General features: G+C 40.2%; 1 protein-coding gene across 1 annotated transcript in view; it reads right to left on the bottom strand.

Moving 5' to 3' along the window:
• Positions 1-18,839, bottom strand: part of ATF3 (activating transcription factor 3) — a 55,335-nt gene extending 36,496 nt beyond the window's left edge. Inside the window, exon 1 of the mRNA XM_086343318.1 lies at positions 18,478-18,839. Coding sequence (XP_086199444.1) covers positions 18,478-18,551 — 74 coding nt within the window. The 5' untranslated portion in view covers positions 18,552-18,839. The remainder of the gene's footprint in view (positions 1-18,477) is intronic.
• Between the last annotated feature and the right edge of the window lie 1,074 nt (positions 18,840-19,913).

Here is a 19,913-nt window from a genome sequence, read left to right as displayed (position 1 = left end):
CTTAAGGTGAAGCGTGAAGGATGAGAAGGAGCCAGCCACACAGAAAGGTGTAAGAGTGCTCTAGGCAGAGGGAACACCACAAGCCAAGGTCCTGAGGCAGGAAAGAGGTTGGCTATTTGAGGAACCACAGGAAGTTCAGTGTGACCAGCATTGTGAGCAAGGGAGGGAGCAAGGTGAGTTTGGAGTGGTGGAGAAGTAGGCGGATCCAGCTGGGCCTTCAAGTACTTCTGTTGTTAGCAGCCCCAAAGCCACCACAAATAGAACCTTATTCAATCCATGGCTTCATTCAGAAGCCTCCTTCTTTCCGCACTCTGCTTGTAGCTCTGCCTCACTACAGAGGCCCTTCTCCCCTGTGCCTTTGGAGGCCTCCCTGGTCCTCAGAACAGACCTTCCCCTGGAGAGTTTTCTTCACCTCCTCTTCTTGTTATCTGGCAGGTCAGAGAGGGGACACTATTAGATGGTCAAAGGGCTTAAAAATGGCCCGATTCCTCAGTCTACCTCCCAGGCATTCTCATGCGGGAGGCCTAGCTGGGCCCTGCAATCTGTACAATTAACAAACTCCTACAAGAGTTTGAGGCAGGTGACCTGGAAGCTGCAGTTGGAGAAACTCCAGGTGAAAGACAGGAAGAAGACAGAGGGGCAACTTAAAGAATTTTCGACTCTAAAGCAGTGAGATAGTTAATTTTCTGTGTCAACATGACTGGGCTACACACTGCCCAGATAATTGGTTAAAATATTATTCTGGATGTTGTTGGATGAACTTAACATTTTAATCAACAGACTGAGTAAAGCAGATTGCTCTACTAACTCGGGTGGGCCTTATCCAATCAGTTGAAGTCCTTTGCCTTAAGACTTGAACAGACACATCAGCTCTTCCTGGGTCTCAAGCCTGTTGGCCTTCAGACTGGAACCATACCATCAGCTCTCCTGGGTCTTCAGCTTGTTGACTGCTGATCTGAGAACTTGCCAGTGTCCATGATTGCACGAGTCAATTCCTTATAATAAATCTCTCTCTTGCTCCCTCTCTCTCCCTCCTGTAGGTTCTGTTTCACTAGAGAACCCCAACTAATACAGATAGTAACAGCTGTTTTCTCTTTTCAGGGTGCTCAGAACTTTGTAATACAGTGGGGAAAACTAGCCTGATGGTAAAAGTTGTTAATAAATTTTGTTGTGAGAAATTTAAAAGTATAATGTGACATGAGACTTGAAAAAATAATTACAGCTACTATTTATGAGTACCCTCTGGTAATATTTTATCTCCTTCCCCTTGTACTTATGTAACGTCTGGCTTTCTTGTATGTATAATCGCCACGAGGGCAGAGATACTGTTTCGGTCACCACTGCATCTGTGAGAGAGCCTGGCACATAGTAGGTGCTTGCTAAATACTTGTTGACTCTGTCAGTCAATTTATTCCTCATCTTCACAACAACGCCACATGCTCAGGACTGCAATTTCCATTTTTAAAAAAAGCAAACCGATGCTCAGCTTGAGCTCTCTGATTACAACACCCCACCCCCACCCCTTCCATCCATGTCCGCCTGCTCCGGGCCCAGCGAAGATGACCTCTACAGAGAGATAACCTGGGCTTCTGGCCAAAGAAGGAGAGGCCAAGGTTAAGACCTCTGTTCCAGCGTCCGACAGTGACTGTGTCCTCCAGGGCTGTGGCTCGTCAGGCGGCCCCCCTATTTTATGGTCTCAACTTTCAACAGTATCCAATAAAATCTTCCCTCCCTTGCCCTGCAGGCCTGGGTAGGGGGAGGGCGGATCGGGCTTCCTGCTAGTACCATTTCTCTGTCCTTCGGCCTCCCCTGTTGGCTGCTTTAATGCTGCCAGTGCCTCAGGTAATATTCCCTCCATTAAACTCTCCTCAGTTAAATCCCTGGTCTGTGCATTCATTTTCCTGCTGGGATCCTGACTGATGAAGAAAAATTAGGTAACAAAACTAAAAGGCGGTGGAGGCAGGATTTGAACCCAGGTGTGTCTAGCTCAGAAGTCTGTTTTCATTTTGTTTTACCTCACAACCTCTACTGCCCTCTCAGAAATGGATTAGGGATGAGCCTACTCCATGACATCCTGTAATCTCTTGTAGAACAGTCTAGGAACCTGGCATTCTTTAGACCTCCCTCTTCCCAGAGAGGAATACTGGTGGTGTGGAAGTAGGGCTTAGCCTTCTGTGGCCCCAGAAGCCTGAATTTGAATTCAAGCTCTGCTAGGAGCTATGTGACTCTGAGCGAGGAGGCTTCAGTTCTCTGAGCCTGTATTTCCCGATTTGCAAAGTGGGGCCATGCACAGCAGGAAGGAGTGAGGAGTGAATCGATCTGTGTGTTTACACCACCAGCTCAGTAAAGTAGGTGTCTCCTACCTCTCCGCAGTCCTGGTCTTGTGGCAGTGCCTGAACACGTCCCTGAAATCACTCAGTCTCTTTTTTAAGTCAAAAAAAAAGTGCTGCTCAATCTCTGTGCAGGGAAGCTGTCAGGGGTTTTGACTGCCAACAAAATACGGCCCTGTTTCAGAAGGAGGAGTCCAGAGACTCCGGCTCAGGAGACAGATCTTTTCTCCCAAGCTTTCTTTCAGGCATTTAGTTTTGACTCTCTTGTGACATGGCCCAAGGTGAATCTCATGACCAGTGTGTTTCTTCTCCAGCGCTAATGACAGTGACTAAAATAGGGTGTTATGGGGCCAGCCCACACAGCCCTCCCCCCTGGAGAAGTTCTAGAGGCCACGTTGCTTTACAAGGGTGCAGTGGGTTTGAGACCCATTGGTTGGTGACCCTGTTCTCTTTATAAGCCTCACAATGTGTAATTGAAAACACATTCATGCAAGCTTACTAGTATCGAGTTTGGGGCAGAGGCTGGCCAACTTCTTTCCTGGTGACAGTGCAAAGTGAGGGTTAAAAAAAGTGAGGTGAGGTGGGTAAGGGCTGCCAGGTAAAGTAAAGGATGCCCAGGTAAACCTGAATTTCAGATAAACAGGAAAAAGTTTTTAGTATAAGTATATCTGATATGCTATGGCAACCCACTCCAGTATTCTTGCCTGGATAATCCCCATGGGCAGAGGAGCCTGGCGGGCTGCAGTCCATGGGGTTGCAAAGAGTCAGATATGACTAAGCAACTCATCACGCAGTCCTGCGCTATGTGGGATACACTAAAAAGTCTTCATTTGTATTTCAAATTCCCATTTATGTGGGCGTTGTGTATTTTTATTCACTAAATCAGGAAGCGCTGTGGGGTGGGGAAGAGAGATGTTTCACTGGCCTAAGAGAACTCTGTTTTCTGGCTCCTCATACACATTCTAGAAGCTCTCTTTTACTCAAAAATCACTGTGCTTTTTATAACTTGCTCCACTGAAAGATGACTGTATATAACATTTTATTAGCTGAGTATCTCAAATTCCCACTTGAGTATCTCAAAATTCCATAGATTTTTCCAGGCAAGAATACTGGAGTGGGTATCCATTTCCTTCTCCAGGGGATCTTCCCAACCCAGGGATGGAACCCCCATCTCTGGTGTCTTCTGCATTAGCAGGCAGATTCTTTACCACTAAGCCACTTAGGAAGCCCATATAAGCAGAGAATCACAGTGAGGAAGACTTTTGTGAGTTGAACAGAAAAGCAGGCCATATTTTGTTTATGTTGGTTATTTCCCTTAAATCATTAACAATTATATCATGAAGTTTAATATTTATAGCAGGGCAAACATCTGTGGAATCACAAGTACTTTTTGCCTTTTAAATTCAATGAAGCATGCTTCCATTGGTAAAAACAACAACAGCAAAAACAACAAAGAAACAAAAGGCCACCACACTCAGAAGCGATGCCTTGGGCCATATGCACTTTTCTCAGGGCACTGCTAAACCTTTTGTAGATCACCTCAGAACTGAATTGTGTAGTCATTGTCCTTCTGCATTCTTAGTTTTCTTGCTTTCCACCTTGAGGGAACACTGGGGAACAAATCAGGAAGGTGGCTGGCGTCTCCACGCCAGGCCGCACACCACCATCAGCAGGTCAGCACCCCAGAAACCCAGGACCAAGCATCACTCTCAGAGGGCATTTTCTGTCGGGGCATCACTGAGTCACCGAGGCATGTGATAATGTTGCATGTCATCATGCAAAAATTAAATTATGTTCAGGTCAAAGATTCTGTCTTCCCATTTCCATGAAGAGCACCATGACACTTCTGAAAATAGTATTAGTGTCCTAAGGATTCTAGACAAATGTCACAGTTTTCTCAGAATGTTGGAAGACTGCAACTGTGGGATAATTACTGGCTTTTAATGTGCCTGTCCTTAGTAGTGAAAATAAAGTACAATGATCATATTTACATACTAAACTGAATACTGGGGAACAGTAGGGCAAAAAAAAGAGGATCCTCCCCCCAGTAGTTCAAACTCTGTGGAGAGGAGGGATACAGGTAAGTAATTGTGTCATCGGGATAGCCTGGGTTACGTAGGTAACAAACAGCTCCAAACATCCTGGTGCCTTAAAAACAGTTAATTTGTTTCTCGTTCACACTACATATCATCAACTGCAGATGTGCTCTATTATTCTCACTCTGAAACCCAGGCGACAAAGCTGGACACCATCTGCACAGAGAGCTGCCACCCAACCGTGGATGTTCACTTTATAAAAGAGGAATTCTGGCCTTAGGATGATTAACTGACTTAGCTAGGCAAGGAGCAGAGGCATCCTGAAACCAAGGTCTTTAAACTCTTGCACCAGTGTCCCTTCTCTTCTATAGATGCAAGTTATCCTCTGTATTAGATTGACCATGCTCCAGGGGGACCAGGAATAAACAAAGTCCCAGGTTCAACTCCAAAATTTTAGTCATGTTTACAGTATACTGGGGCTTCCCCAGTGGCTAAGGGGTAAAGAATCTGCCTGTAATGCAGGAGCCACAGGCATATGTGGGTTCGATCCCTGGGTTGGGAAGTTCCCTGGAGAAGGACCTGGCAACCCACTCGAGTATTCTTGCCGGGAGAATCCCATGGACAGAGGAGCCTGGCAGCTACAGTGCATAGGGTCGCAAAGAACGGGACACAACTGAAGTGAGTTAGCATGCACACACGCACAACATGTTAGTCGTCGTTCATTCATTCAACTTACTATATGTTGGCATTACCTCATGCACTGGGTATACAGCGGTGATCAAAATACAGTCCCTCTCCTTATGGAGCTTATGATTTTATGATGGGAAATACTTGGAGTCCCTGATGCTGGGAAAGATTGAGGGCAGAAGGAGAAGAGGGTGTCAGAGGATGAAATGACTGGATGGCATCACTGATGCAATGGCCATGAACTTGGGCAAACACCCAGAGGTGGTGAGGGACGGGGAGACCTGGCGTACGTGAGGTTGCAAAGAGTTGGACACAACTGGCAACTGAATAACAACAAGTACATGGAATTCAGTTTCCCAAACTTGGGAAGAAAGGCTGAGGTTGCAGGGAGCTGCCTGGGCTCTAACTGCTAGAAGCTGCAGGCCTAGAGGCGTAGGAGGATGCAGACATGGCCTGCTGCTTGGGAGTGAGTCAGTGATTGGATCAGCTGTGTCCTTGTCATTGCCATATAGCAGTGACCCTGAAATGCCATCAGAAACTCTGGTTTGAAGTCAAGAAGTGGAGGACTGAGTGGGAGAACTGAGATAGTGGAAGAAAAGGGAGGGATGAGTGAAGAAGAGAGAGAAATAAAATGGAAACAAAACAAATATGACTTCCACCTGAAATGAGCCCACACATTCAATTCCAAAATACACGGAGAAATTTAATGCTCAGAAAGACAGTCAATGAAGTTGATAATCAGGACAAGATTTTATTCTACATTGAAACTAACTTTATAAATCAGCCTAACAAAGACTTTAGAATAAGTACATCTAAGGTATTTAAAGAGAGGGATAAAAAATATTAGGATATTATAAAACGAACTAGATAAAACAATACCAGGTTTATTATTATTTTTAAAGACTCAACTAGAAATCTCAGAAATGAATAATGCAATAATTGAAATTTAAGATGCCCTGGATAAGAAAATTTATGGTCTGAGTAAAGTTGAAGAGCACAGTAGTAAGGTGGAGAGGGTGCCAGGAACACACCCAGACTCCAGACAAAGAAAAAGAAAGTATTCAGAGGTGTGGAGGATTGATTTAGAGACACTCAATGACCATTATCTAGGGGGAATTCTGAAGGAAGAGCAAGGAGAGAACAGTTAAGCAGTATTTAAAGAGATCCTTCTGAGACATTTTCAGACTTGAAGATTTCAAATCAAAATTACATTTGAGTACCAAGCATAGAAATAAGAATAAATTCATACCTAAGCACATGGTAGCAAAATTTCAGAACTTAAGGAAAAAGATAGTCTGAAGTTAATAGAGATAAAAGATGAATTACCTGCAAAGGAATGAAAATTAGTTTGATGACAGCCTTCTCATGACAACAATAGATACTAGAAGACAATGAATATGTTCCAAGTGAAGAGAGAAAGTAATTGTCAATCCAGAATTTAATATCCTGAGAAAGACATTTCAGACATGCCAAGACCAAGGGTTTACCAATTACTGACCGTCACTAAAAGAACTACTAAACTTTAGTAAATATAGCCAGCTATTGATTGCAAAAAACCCCACAAAAACCCAAAAACCTTTTTTTAATATTTAAAAAGAGTGAAATTACAACTCTGAAACAAAAATAACAAGATAGGAAGCAGGATTCACCAGTTTACTAAAAAGTACTGGGATATGAATGGAAATCTAGAAAGATGGTACAGATGAGCCTGTTTGCTGGGCAGGAAAAGAGACACAGACTCAGATAATGGACATGTGGACACAGAGAGGGAACAGGCGGGTGAGACAAATCGGGAGAATAGGATTGACATATATACACTGCTACTCCTGCTGCTAAGTCGCTGCAGTGGTGTCCGACTCCGTGCGACCCCATAGACGGCAGCCCTATGCAAAACAGCTAGTGGGAAGCTGCTATACAGCACAGGAGCTCAGCTCATCCCACCTAAAGGGGTGGGATGGAGTGGGGATAGGCTCAAAGGGAGGGGCTGTGTGTATACATACAGCTGATTCATGTTGTTGTACAGCAGAAACTAACACACTATTGTAAAGCAATTATCCTCCAATAAAAAAAAAAAAGAGGAAAAAAAAAGTGCTGGGGTCTTTGTTGTAGTCAAAAGAACTACAACAAAGTCAAAATATATTTGACTAACACACTATTGTAAAGTGTGTTATTGTAAACTAACACACTATTGTAAAGCAATTATCCTCCAATTAAAAAAATAAAGAGGAAAAAAAAAAGTGCTGGGGTCTTTGTTGTAGTCAAAAGAACAATGGATACATAATACCTTAAAAATATATTCAGTAAATAAAGTGATCAACTTAAGAAAACAGGAGCAGCAGAAAAATCTAAACTAGAAATACAAAAATCATAAATATTAGAGGAAAAATTAAATAAATATTATATAGGGAGAATGAATAAAACCCAAAGTTGACTTCTTGAAACAACTTATAGAAATAGACAAACCTTGAGCAAAACTGAAAAATGGGAGAAAAAAAAAAATCAAACCCCACAAACAGAAAATTGGAATAAAAAGAGGTTAGAAATAGATTCAATGGAGATAAAGAAGTATGTAAAAGAATGCTATTAAAAACTTAATATCAATAAATAATGTCAATAAACTTAATGTCAATAAATGTAATGAAATGTGGAAGAAATGGGTAATTTTTTAAAAAGAACAAATAAATTTTGGTAATTTATTCAGATGAAATCAGAATAAAGCCTGAGCTAATAAACAAATTGTTAATCAAAAGGTCTCCAACTTTCAAAGAAACAAGACCCGAATAGTTTTACCAGATTTTCAAAAATATAAACACTGTTTAGAAACAAACAAAAAAACCATTTCAGAGAATGAGGGGGGAAAAAAGGAAGAGCATTATTTAACTTATTTTTTGAGATACTAAAGTCAGACAAGTAAAGAAAAATTAATTTAATCTCACTTTTCATGTAGATATAAAATCTTAAGGAAAACATCATGACCAAATAGGACTTAGTCTGAAATTGAAAGTATAATTTGAAATTACAAATCCTACTAAAGGTTAAAAGAGACAAAAAGCCTTTTCCTTTATTTTTTGTATTTTAGTGTCACTTTGATAAATTCAGAAAAGACATTTCATGGAATGCAGAATTCATTTGTGGTTAAAGAAAAATGTTTGCAAACTAGTTATAGAAGTTAACTTTCTTTACCTGACAAAGGCTATATATGAAAATTTTACAAATATTATACCAACTGGTTATATTTTAGAGGCATGTCCACTAAGTCAGGAATAACATAAGGATACCAGTTATAAGCCTGTATTCAGCATAGTACTAAGGGTCTTGACTGGTCTTCTTTGCAATAGCAAACAAAGGAGGGAGACAGAGACCAAAAGAGAAAGAAAATTGTTCTTGTTTGTAGAAAATGTAATTGTCTACATAAAAAATTCAAGAAGATTCACAGAGAAATTCTTAGAGTTAAAAGGTGTTCAGCGAAGATGCTAGATAAAAAGATCACACAAAATTAATATCTTTCTTAGCAGTAGTCACTAATTAGAAAATATAATAGGAAAAAAGCATTCTATCCACCATAGTAGAAATTATGTGACACTTAGCATTAAATTTATTAAAACAAGTGCAAGACCTCTGGGAAAAAAATTATAAAAGCATTATGGAACAATATAAAGACCTAAATAAATTTAGAGAAATACCATGTTCATTGTTTAGAGTATTCAGTAACATAAAAATGTCAATTTTCTCCATAGAGATTTATGGGCTTACAGCAATTTTAATTTTAAAAATCCTCAAAATGTGTGTGTATTTGTGTGTGATTCTTAATAAGATAATTCTGAAATTCTTGTGAAAGGGACAAGAAGAGTCAAGACAACTTTGAAGAAGAAGGTAGATTTATCTTATTAGATATTTTGATATTTTAAAAGACCGTGATGGTATTGACTCAGGGGACAAATAAATAGATGAATGGAACAGAACAAAATCCCAGGAATGACCTATATACATGAGGAAACTCTCTGTACATCACAAAACAATGGGGGGAAACAGTGGGACTGAGAAAACTGGTTACCCATGTGGGAGAAAGGAGAAAACAGACTCCTACTCACCCAGCCATAAAGACTAAAGACCTAAATGTGAAAGCAAGCTTGCAACTTTGAGAAGAAAATATAGGACATATAAACACAATAGAAAGAAATTATAAAACAGGAGAAAGTATTTGCAATGCATACAACCATAAATAGGAGATAGGCTAAGAAGCAGTAATTACACAAGCTGAATTCTTTGATCACAGGGCAATAACACTATTAATAAATAGAAATTAAAACAAAATAACAATTAAAGTATAAGATCATGGCAGTTAGAAGATAACTAAAATAAGAACACACCACATCAAAATTTATGAAATGTTATTAAAGTATCCTGAAAGATGAAATCATGGTCTTCAAGTTTTCATTATCTTTAAGGAAAGGTAAAATGAAAGCTTTCAGTCCAAGGATTTAATAACAACAACAATAAAATCCCTCAAAAGTCAAGAGAAAGAAAAAAATAAAGGCAACAACAAGATTAAATGAGTTAGAATATAGGAAAATTTATAAAATTAATTTGAGGGCTTCTTTAAAAACAATAAGATAGACAAACTTTAGAGAAAGTAAAGAAAGGAAAAACTTGCAAATAATAAAATAGAAATATAAGTAAGAGGTTCAACGTCAGATGAGGATATAGTTTAAACATAAGATAACACTTAGCAAAATTGTAAGTTATGAATTTTAACTTAGATGAAATCATCTTCTGTAAATATACATATTGCAAAAATTGGAAATATTAAGCCTAAATACATTAATCACACTGAAGAAACTAAGGGAAGAAAAGATGGAGAGAATTCCCTCCTGGGAAAAAATGTCTAGGCCTAGAAAACTGTATAGGGAAAATCTTTCAGATCTTTAGGATTAGGTAATTACTATGCTTCAATAATTATTTAAAAACACTGAAAGACTTGGAATGTGTATCTAATTTACTTCACAAAGATAACCTTGATGTCAGAACCTAAAAAAGACAGCTCAAAGAAAGAAAATAATGAATCTATCTAAATTATGAACATGGAGAACAAATCCAAACACAGATAACAGAGTATCAAGAGAATAACCCGAAAAGGATTTAACCTAGAGTGAAAAGGTTTTATGTCTTAATATTTGAAAAATCCAACAGTATAATATATCGCATCTGCCAGTTTAAAAAGAAAATCCAAATGAGATTCTCAACAGATGCAGAAAAGTTAACTAGTCCTTATTTTTAAATGACCAGAAATTTAAGAACTCCTTAACAATAACAAAATATTTATTTCAAAACCACCTATGAGAATGAAATACTAAGGTAATAGTATTAAAATCAGGAACAAAGCAGGGATACAGTTCATTGCCAATTTTATTTGATTTTTAACTGGAAGGAAGTTCTCACCAATTAAACAGTAAACATCCTAGCAGAAAACTGCTAAATGTACAAAAGAGACACAAAAGCCAGTTAGAAATACTATCCAGTTAGAAGGTATAATTTAAAAAAATCAAACTACAGTAGTAAAAATGAGCAATGATGACATTGAAAACCTCTATTAAATTCCTTGGAATAGTTTTAATGAGAAAGTAAAGGATCTATATAATAAAAACTACAAAATGTTACTGACAAATACAGAAGAGAATTTGGATATTGTTCCATGGCAACAATGTCAGTATTTTTCTTTTTTTTTTTTTTTTAAACCAACAAAATGAAATTTAATGAGGACAAATGGAAAAGCCAACGTTCAAATTAGTTTGTATCTCAATATACTTTCAATAAAAATTTCATAAGATTCTTTTCAGAATTTGATATTATCACTATAATGTTTACTAAAAGAATAACTAGGTATCAATAGCAAAGAAAATGTTGAACATGGAAAGGAATGATGAGAAAATGGCTCTGCCATGTATTAAACAATTTTAGAAAGCAGGTGTAAATAAAATGGTGTGGAAACGACAAAAGAATAAATATATAAATGTACAAATCAGTCGCACAGAATAGATACTCTGAAACTATATTAACCACAAGAGCTTAATCTACAATAAACACAGCATTGCAAGTCAGTAGGGAAAAATTATTATTTAATAAACTATTCTGGGTTAACTATTAAGAAAATATAAATTTAGAGATTCAGATGCCTCAGTGGTTAAGAATCCACCTACAAAGCAGGAGACGTGGCAGAAGCCATGGGTTTGATCCCTGGATCAGGAAGATACCCTAGAGAAGGTAATAGCAACCCACTCCTGTATTCTTGCCTGGGAAATCCCATGGACAGAGGAGCCTGGTGGGCTACAGTCCATGTGGCTTCAAAGAGTAGGGCACGACTTAGCAACTGAGCATATAATAAAAATAACATTAGATGGATAAATAGGTGTAAATATATAAATACAAGACCATTAAAACTAAAAAGACTAGAAATACATTTTAAAAAGGTTTAGTAATTTAAGTCATCAAGGGAATGTAAATTATAACTATAATAAGCCACCACTGCACACCCAACAGAAAATGGCTAAAATGAAAAAGACTGACAACATCAAAAGTTAACAAGAATACGGAGCAACTGAAACTCTGATGCATTGTTGGTGGGAGTATAAAATGATACAACTACTTTGGAAAAAAGTCTGGCAGTTTCTTATAAAACTAAGTCTCTATATATGTCCTCTGACTGAGCAATGCCACCCCTAGGTATTTCCCCCAAAGAAACGAAAGCATATATTCACACCATGTGCTGTGCTTAGTCGCTCAGTCGTGTCCAACTCTTTGTGACCCCATTGACTGTAATCCGCCAGGCTCCTCTGTCCATAGAATTCTCCAGGCAAGATACTAGAGTGGGTTGCCATGCCCTCCTCCAGGGGATCTTCCCAACCCAGGAACTGAACCCAGTTCTCCCGCATCACAGGCAGATTCTTTACCATCTGAGCTACCAGGGAAGCCCATATTCACACCATGACTCAGCAATTCCACATCTAGGTATTTCCCCAAAGGAAAGGAAAGCATATGCCCATAAAAGTGCATGTACAAGAATATTCATAATGGCCCCAAATTGGAAATAGTTCAGATGTCCATCAGTAGAGGATGGACATGCAAACTGTAATATAGACACATAATGAAATATTAGTCTTGACAACCAAAAGAAACTCTTGGAACACACCAACACAGATGAATTTTTTAAATATCATGTTGAGTGAAACAAACGTTACACAAAAGAGTTCATGCTGTATGATTCCATGTATATGAAGTTCTAAACCAGGCAAATCTAACTGACAGAAGAAGCAACACTGTGGTTGCCTTTGGTGTAAAGTGAGAGTAAGGATTTATGGGGGAGGGACACTGAGGAACTTTCTGGGATGATATGCATTTCTTTATATACATATGTTAATAGTTTTATTTGGATAAAATTCACATGCCATACAATTCACCCATTTAAGGTGTACAATCCATGGATTAATATATTATGTGAATATATTAAGGATTAACATATATTCATCAGTATGTGCAACCACCAGCTTAAAGAGAAATCGTACCCTTTGGATTTTTAAATCTCTGTAGATTTATGCATTTTCATTTATCAAAACTCAATGAATAATCCACTTGAGATTTGAGAATTTCACTGTAAATATGTATGTAAACTTTATCTTTAAAACTTTTTTATTAGAGGGAAATATGAAATAAATTTCAAAGTTCTATGTGGAAAGGGTCATTCTTCAGAAAAGAAAATATTGATAGATCTGAGCCACTAGGGAAGCCCTGATTACTTTAAACCCAAAAATCTTTGTGTGTCAAAAACATATAACCAACATTAAATGCAAATATCAAGCCATAGATTAATTATCTTTTAAAAAAATATTAGAAAAGGAGGGTTTTGTCTATATATTTGATATATGTGTAAAACATTCTAAATCATTGCAAATATTAAGCTACCAACAGATAGGAGGGCAAAGACTCCGAACACAAAGTTCATAAATTGTAAATAAAACTTAACAAACATGGAGGAAATTTCCTCTTGTTTACAGAAATTTTAAATTATATCAGGAGCAATATACACATCAAAGGCCCTAGGACTTGTATGCCTTTTGATTTATTTTCCTTTGAGAAATATATTTATTCTCCTTTGAGAAGAGAGATTTAATGTGAACAAGAACAGTTATGCACAAGGATTTAGCTACAAAAATGTTTATTGCAGCATCATTTGTAATACTGACAAATCTGGTGTTAACACAAATGTTTAATACAGAGTGTTAATTAAATAAGTTACAGTACAAGACATTAATATGACTTAGCACTCCTGCACAGCCATGTGAAATGATGTCATAAAATACTTAACTGTGTGGAAATATGTTTACATCTTGAGTTAGAAAAATAGGAAAAAAGGCCAAAACTTCCTTGATCCTGTTAGGCTAACCCATTCCCTTGTATCCATGCTGTGGACACACGGGCATTTGGCTCCTATCAACTTTCCTGTTCCCCATTTCCCTTTGGAAGCTGTTCTGGGAAGAACAAATAGGCTAGCCTCAAAATTGGGGGGAAAAAAGACATATAAAAACATAAAAAGAGAAAGTGTAAAATACTGTTTCGGTTAACCTTTTTTTTTTTTTTTTAATTTTAAATTGGGAAAAGGTATATAGGTACATGATCAGAAATTGAAACAGTCAAAAAATGCATGATGAAAATAATCCATCCAGACCCAGGAGACTTAATTAGCGTTTCTTATCTTCTTCTAGATATATTTTTTAAGGAAGACATCTACTAAAAGGAACAAACGAAACATAAGAAAGAGAAAAGAAGGAAGGGAGGGAAGGAAAGAAGGGGAAAAGATATAAAGGGAGAATATGGGGGAAAATTAGAATGAGTTTAGTCTATGAGGGGTCTAAACAGCCCAAGTTTATTTTAGAATATATGTTAAACATTTGGACCTCAAATGTTCAGCAAATTGCTACTAACTTTTAACAACACTACTACGTGAACATTTGGAGAAGGAAATGGCAACCCACTCCAGTACTCTTGCCTGGAGCATCCCATGGACAAAGGAGCCTGGTGGGCTACAGTCCATGGGGTCTCAAAGAGTCGGACACGACTGAGCGACTAACACGCACATGAACATTAAATCATTTACAAATATTTATCAAATATATCAAGAACAAAAGTGAACAGTCTTTTTACTTGAGAAGCCTTAATGTACAGGGACTGTGTCATCCAACCCCGCATTAGGGTTCCCAGCCTGGCAAGCATTAGTGCACCAAACAAAGGAGTAGGAGGTGTGAAATCAAGACTGTCCTGGACACGTGGCTCTGATTGAAACAGCAGTGGGGGTTCAGAACCTTAGAAGCACCTGGCAACCTGGGTTTACCCTGTTGGAGAGCATGCCTAGGGCAGCAAGCACCAAATGACAGCCACTGGGAGCCCACAGGTTTTCTTTCCTGGCATCATCTTCAGATGTTCGGGATAGGACCATATGTCCTGACCCTCTTTTACAACCATTTTTGGATTGATTAGTCATGAATAAAATGGTTTATATTTATTGCTTGAAGTAAGCCTAAGAATATTATTTCCATGGGTGGGGAGAGGAGAAATCAGTTAATGCAGATAGTCCACAAAAAACACAGCTGGGCCTCTCAGTTGAGGGCAAGTTAGGGTTCTTAGTGTGAGTTCTTTGCTGGGGGCCACCCCCTTTGTTTTCCATGATGCAAATATAGAATATTCAAAGGTACAGTAGTCAAGGGATGAGATTTGATAGAACTGATTTTTACTGCTTCATCAAAAACATTCTGAAGTGAACAGGAGCATTTCTGTGTATGATTAAGCTTACTGGCTTAAAAATAATTAACAATTTATTGTTATTTATTTATACGTGAGCTTATAATTAGTTTAAGATGTGTTCTTTTTTATATTAAAAACAAGAACAACTTTTATTGACTGCTCACCATGTGAATGACAATTGGTTAGAAACCCTTATACATTTTAAAGGATGAGACGAAATGTTTTGGAGAGAAAGCAACATGGGAGCCAGAACAGAAGGAAATAATTTATTGAGGGATGGCGGCAAGGGGGAAAAGGAGACAAGGCCAAGAAGCTGAAGCAGGAATGGAAAGAACAAGAGAACGAGCTATCCTTGAAGCCCTAACAGAATCTGGAAATCTGCTCTTGCCTGTATGAACAGGAAAGCAAACATATTTCCCATTGGGGGCGGGCGGCGGAGGGGAATAGCAGAATTAATTTTTCCTAAAAATTTCTTCTTTTATACCTTCAAGCATGTATCTAAGTGGAACTTGTATTTTCCAAGAGTTTATCCAGTCCAACTACATATCTTTCACCTGCCATCACAATGCCTCAGACTAAGTTGGCTCCATTGTTCTTACACCTGCAGTGGTGACCTCAGTTCAAGATTCAGCAAGTGAAGTTAACCCTAACGGTTCTCCTGATGCTCCTCTCACACAGAAACAAAATGACTGCTGTGTTTTGGAGAGCCTTTTCCAAGACAGCTTCTGAGTGGAGCGTTGTACTTCCATCTGATTTTGGTGGGTAGCCCAGGGGATGTTAGCGGTTACTTTTCCTTAGTAGTGCTGATGCCTCAGTAGACGAGTCTATTTGCTGAGCCCCCCAAGCCCTGGGCAGAAGGAACTAAAGGCAGGAAGATCAAGGCAAGAAGACCAAGTAAACAGAAGAGCAGAGCTCTGAAGTTGAAAGCTCTTATTCATTAATTCTGCAAACACTTACTGAGCACTTACTATGGGCAAGTTCCAGGTCAGACAAGCGGGGTTGGGGGGGTGGGGGTTGGTACAGTAGACAGACGCTGATCCTGCCCTCCCAGAGCTCAAGGTTCCTCCTCTCCGGCAGGCAGAACAAGTGTTATTAACTTTCCTATTATGAGACCAGGAAACTGAGGCAGAGGACAGACACAGCTCTGGATCACAACTGGACCTCAGCCTTTCTCTCCGGAGGTCTAAACAGTTGGCTAACAGAACTCAACAGGCTGTCAAACTTTTCTCTTACTAATTACACAAAACTGCTTTAAGAAAGTATTCACTTCACCATGGGCTTCTGCTCTGCATCTTTAATATTCAGGAAATGATTTGTGCCCCTATTCCTTTCTTAGAAGAACTAGCCTATTTTTCACACAACTTTAGAATTGTTATTATTAATGCTGATAATAAATCAGCTTTAAGAAAAAATTTGCTGAAATCTTTAAATCCATCTTTCCCTAGAGTTGGTCATATGAAAACTAAGACTGTGAAAAAGCTTAAAAAATTTTTTTAATACAAAATGATCAGGCATCCAGGTATTCGGCTAAAAAATGCTCCATCTGGACCCTTCTTCTGGGAACTCTGCATTCACCTGCCTTTCAAGAAATCTGAATCTTTTCCAAGGAAGAGGAACCCAGAAAGAAAGGTTCTTTTTCCTGAGAGCATTTTCCTTATTCCTTTACTCCTTTCAGCTGTTAGCAGCAGCTGGTGCCCTCAGTGTACTGAAGTGCTGCCTTGTAAACATTCTCTCTAATACCGCGCATTACTCATAGTTTGAAAATCACTTTGACTCCTGAAACATAATTATGTTAATGTCAGATGAGTCAGCAGGGGGACCACACGCTGTTCCTATGGCAGTCACGCCTCCCGCCAGCCTCTCAGCTCCTGAGGCTTGCAGGGCGGGGGAGCAGAATTTAAAAAGAGAGAAACCCCCTTTCGAGGAGGAGAGAAGAGAAATGAATGCTTATGGCTCAAAGAACGGCTTCAAAGAGTGGCTGATTTCATTTTAGCTGCAACATGAAAGGGAGAGTCAGAATAAAATCGCTAACCCTAGGTTAATCCGTTTACGTGAAGAATAAACAAGAATTTGGCGAGTTTCCTCTAGACATCTGTGATTTTCCCTCCGGGATGGGTTGAGACAGGTCACTCTGGTGAATACACAGTCGTGATGGTATTTCCAGGGCTCCCCTGGGACCTGTTTTCACACCCGTAGGAGGTGATGCTGGGCAGCCCAGGAGGAGCACGGAGGACCATCATCCCGGGACAGCCAGAGGAAATCGGCGGTGGGGGCTCATTCGCACGGGGACCCCGGACGGTGCCCGGCTCCCCTGGGCCTTTTAGCTCTGGCGCTGTGCCCACTGGGCAAGCGTGACCCCCCTCGGCCTAGAGTTTGCAGCCACTCTCTTGTGCTGTGCTCAGCATCACTTACAAGCTCTGGATTGTTTCCCGTCCCCTAGCTGCTGGGAAATGAAGAGGAACCAAGTAGCACCGGGTTGGAGGTTTTTCGGGGTCTTGGTAACCACACTGCCACCGCCCCCTGCGGTGGACCCCTGGCTGGTCACAGACCAGCCGGCCAGCAACCTCAGCGTCCCCTCTCAGCCTGCCTTCCCGAACTCAGGAGATCATTTAAATACATGGTTATGGTGCCTCCTTCCCAAGAAGGCTTCCAGGTTCCTTATCTCACCCGTGTCTCATGATAATGCCTATTTTATAAGTGGGGAAACAGAGGTCAGGGAAGGGCTGTCCTTGTGCAAGGTCACACAGTGAGGGACAGAGTTACACACTCAAGACCATGGGGCCCTTTCTGCTCTGCCAACAGAGAGCCAGGAGTCCATACCTAGAGGACTGGACAATGCCAGCTGGGGTTAAAGGACCCCAAGAGTATATATATTTTTACAGCCAAGTAAGATTCTTAGTTGGCTGTAATCTACAGCAAGGCAGTGACCTGCGCAAGGTCACAGGCTCAGAAAATGACAGGATAAGCTGCCAGACAGGGTTTCCTGACCCCTGATCCAGGGCTTTTTCCCTCTGGCCTCGTTATTTCTTCACTCTGGACTTACCCCAGGTTAGACCTGGGAAGAGTCTGTTTTCCACAGTTAATCTAGGTACCTACATTGCTGATTAAAAAAAAAAAAAAAAAAAGCATTCTATTCCCAAAGCACAAGGCCCCACAGGAGGCAGAGATGTCAAGGAGGAAAATTCACTGGAAGGAAAGGGTTAACCACATCCAGTGGCTTCCCAGGATGGTATGACTGATCAATACCCCAGAGTAACTAAGGCAATGATTGGTGGTACCCTCAAACCGTGGCTTCACCCAGGCTCATTTCAAAGGCATTTCAACATTGCCTTCATTTGACCCCACTGTAGTTATGTAACCTATGAGGGGTAAAATGCCCAATCCAACCTAGGGACTCCTCAGCACCCTCACTCTAGGCCTTCTGATCACCTACCCTTGGACCACTCCTTTGGGTGACGTAGAGGTATCACAGGGCTGGTGCATGGAACTCACTTTTCCACTCCTCTCCAGGGTGAGGCTGACTTTGGCCATGCTGGGTATGTCCCCCTAGCTAGAGGTTTCCTGACCAAGCACCTTTCTGCTATGGCATTTCCCCTGCTTGGCCCCAAAGACAAAGAAAAGTCAAGACTCACATTTTGAGGTGGGTGCCGAAAATCCTTAGGGAGCTGCGGAACACCCTGTTTAGAGGAGGATTTCTCCTCGACATGTCTCCCCTTCTGGTGCCATCCAATTTATCCTTGAGGCATGGTTGGTAGAGAAGAGCTGACTCCGCCCCCCTGCCCCCCAAAGCAACCAACAGCTGTTACTATATTGAGTGGCAATATGATGTCGTATCATAGGTGACTAACTCATCGAGCCTTCTCTGCGAGCCATCAGCTAAATATGACAGACTTCCATCATCCTGACCTTTTCACAGGAGAAAGCTGAGTGAGGGGCTTGAGGCTGCCTCTCGGGGCTCAAGTCCATGCCTGGCACTCTGTGGTCAGCATCTGTGACCGAGCATGTGAGCACACACATGTCCAGTCCCATACACAGGTGCACTTCCTGGGAGAAGGTCACTTTCACCCCAGATGACTTTCCTCCACTGGCCTGACTTTGAAATTAGTAGCCATCAGGATGTTTAATAATCAGAGTCATTAAATGAGGAATTGGGGAGGGGTTTGTATATATTTACTTGTATAATCTAAGTACTGTTAGACATTTTACATATGGTTTTTTAATCTTCCAAATGCTCTGAGGAAGACAACACAATCCTGTGGAGTTAGAGAAACTGAGGTCAGAGGGGTTAAGGACTTTCCCAAAGTTGCAGAGCTGATCGTGGTGGGGCTCAGACGCCAGTCCGAGTCTCTGTGTCCCCAGGATGGACTGAACTCTACATACAGAAGGGTGTCATCACCTCACCTGAATGTTTTAAAAAGAGACTTTATTTTGTAGAGCAGTTATAGATTTACAGTAAAACTGAGCAGAAAGTACAGTTGTTCCCATGTGCCCCTTACCCACCCTCACCTACACTCTCAACTTAGATGTACCAGAATGGTATATCTGTTACAAAGATGAACCTACACTGACATATCATAATCCCCAAAGTCCAGTTTACATGGCAGTTCACTCCTGAGGATGCACATTCTGTGGGTTTGGACAAATGCATGATGAATGTATACGTCACTAAATATCATAGAATAGGTTCACTGTCCTAAAAACCCTCTGTGCTTCCTCCCTCCCTTCTAACTCTTTGCAAGCACTCACATTTTTACTGTCTTCATAGCTTTGTCTTTTCCAGAATGTCATATGATTAGAATCACACAGTATGTAGCCTTTGCAGGTTGGCTCATTTGACTTAGTGATATGCATTTACTGTTCCTCTGTGTCTTTTCATGGCTCTCTTTATTTTTGGTGCTGAATAATATTCCATTGTCTGGAAGCACTACCATTTATCTGTCCATTCACCTGCCGAATCACCTAGCTTTAAAAATTTCATTCTATGTGTGCGTGCTTAGTTGCTCAGACTCTTTGCAACCCTTTGGACTATAGCCCGCCAGGCTCCTCTGTCCGTAGGATTCTCCGGGCA

This window comes from Bos grunniens, chromosome 16, assembly GCF_055505025.1.
Source record: "Bos grunniens cultivar Pamir isolate PY7600 chromosome 16, Bosgru_T2T1.0, whole genome shotgun sequence".
Taxonomy (NCBI): Eukaryota; Metazoa; Chordata; class Mammalia; order Artiodactyla; family Bovidae; genus Bos; species Bos grunniens.
This window is presented reverse-complemented; position numbering and strand designations above follow the sequence as displayed.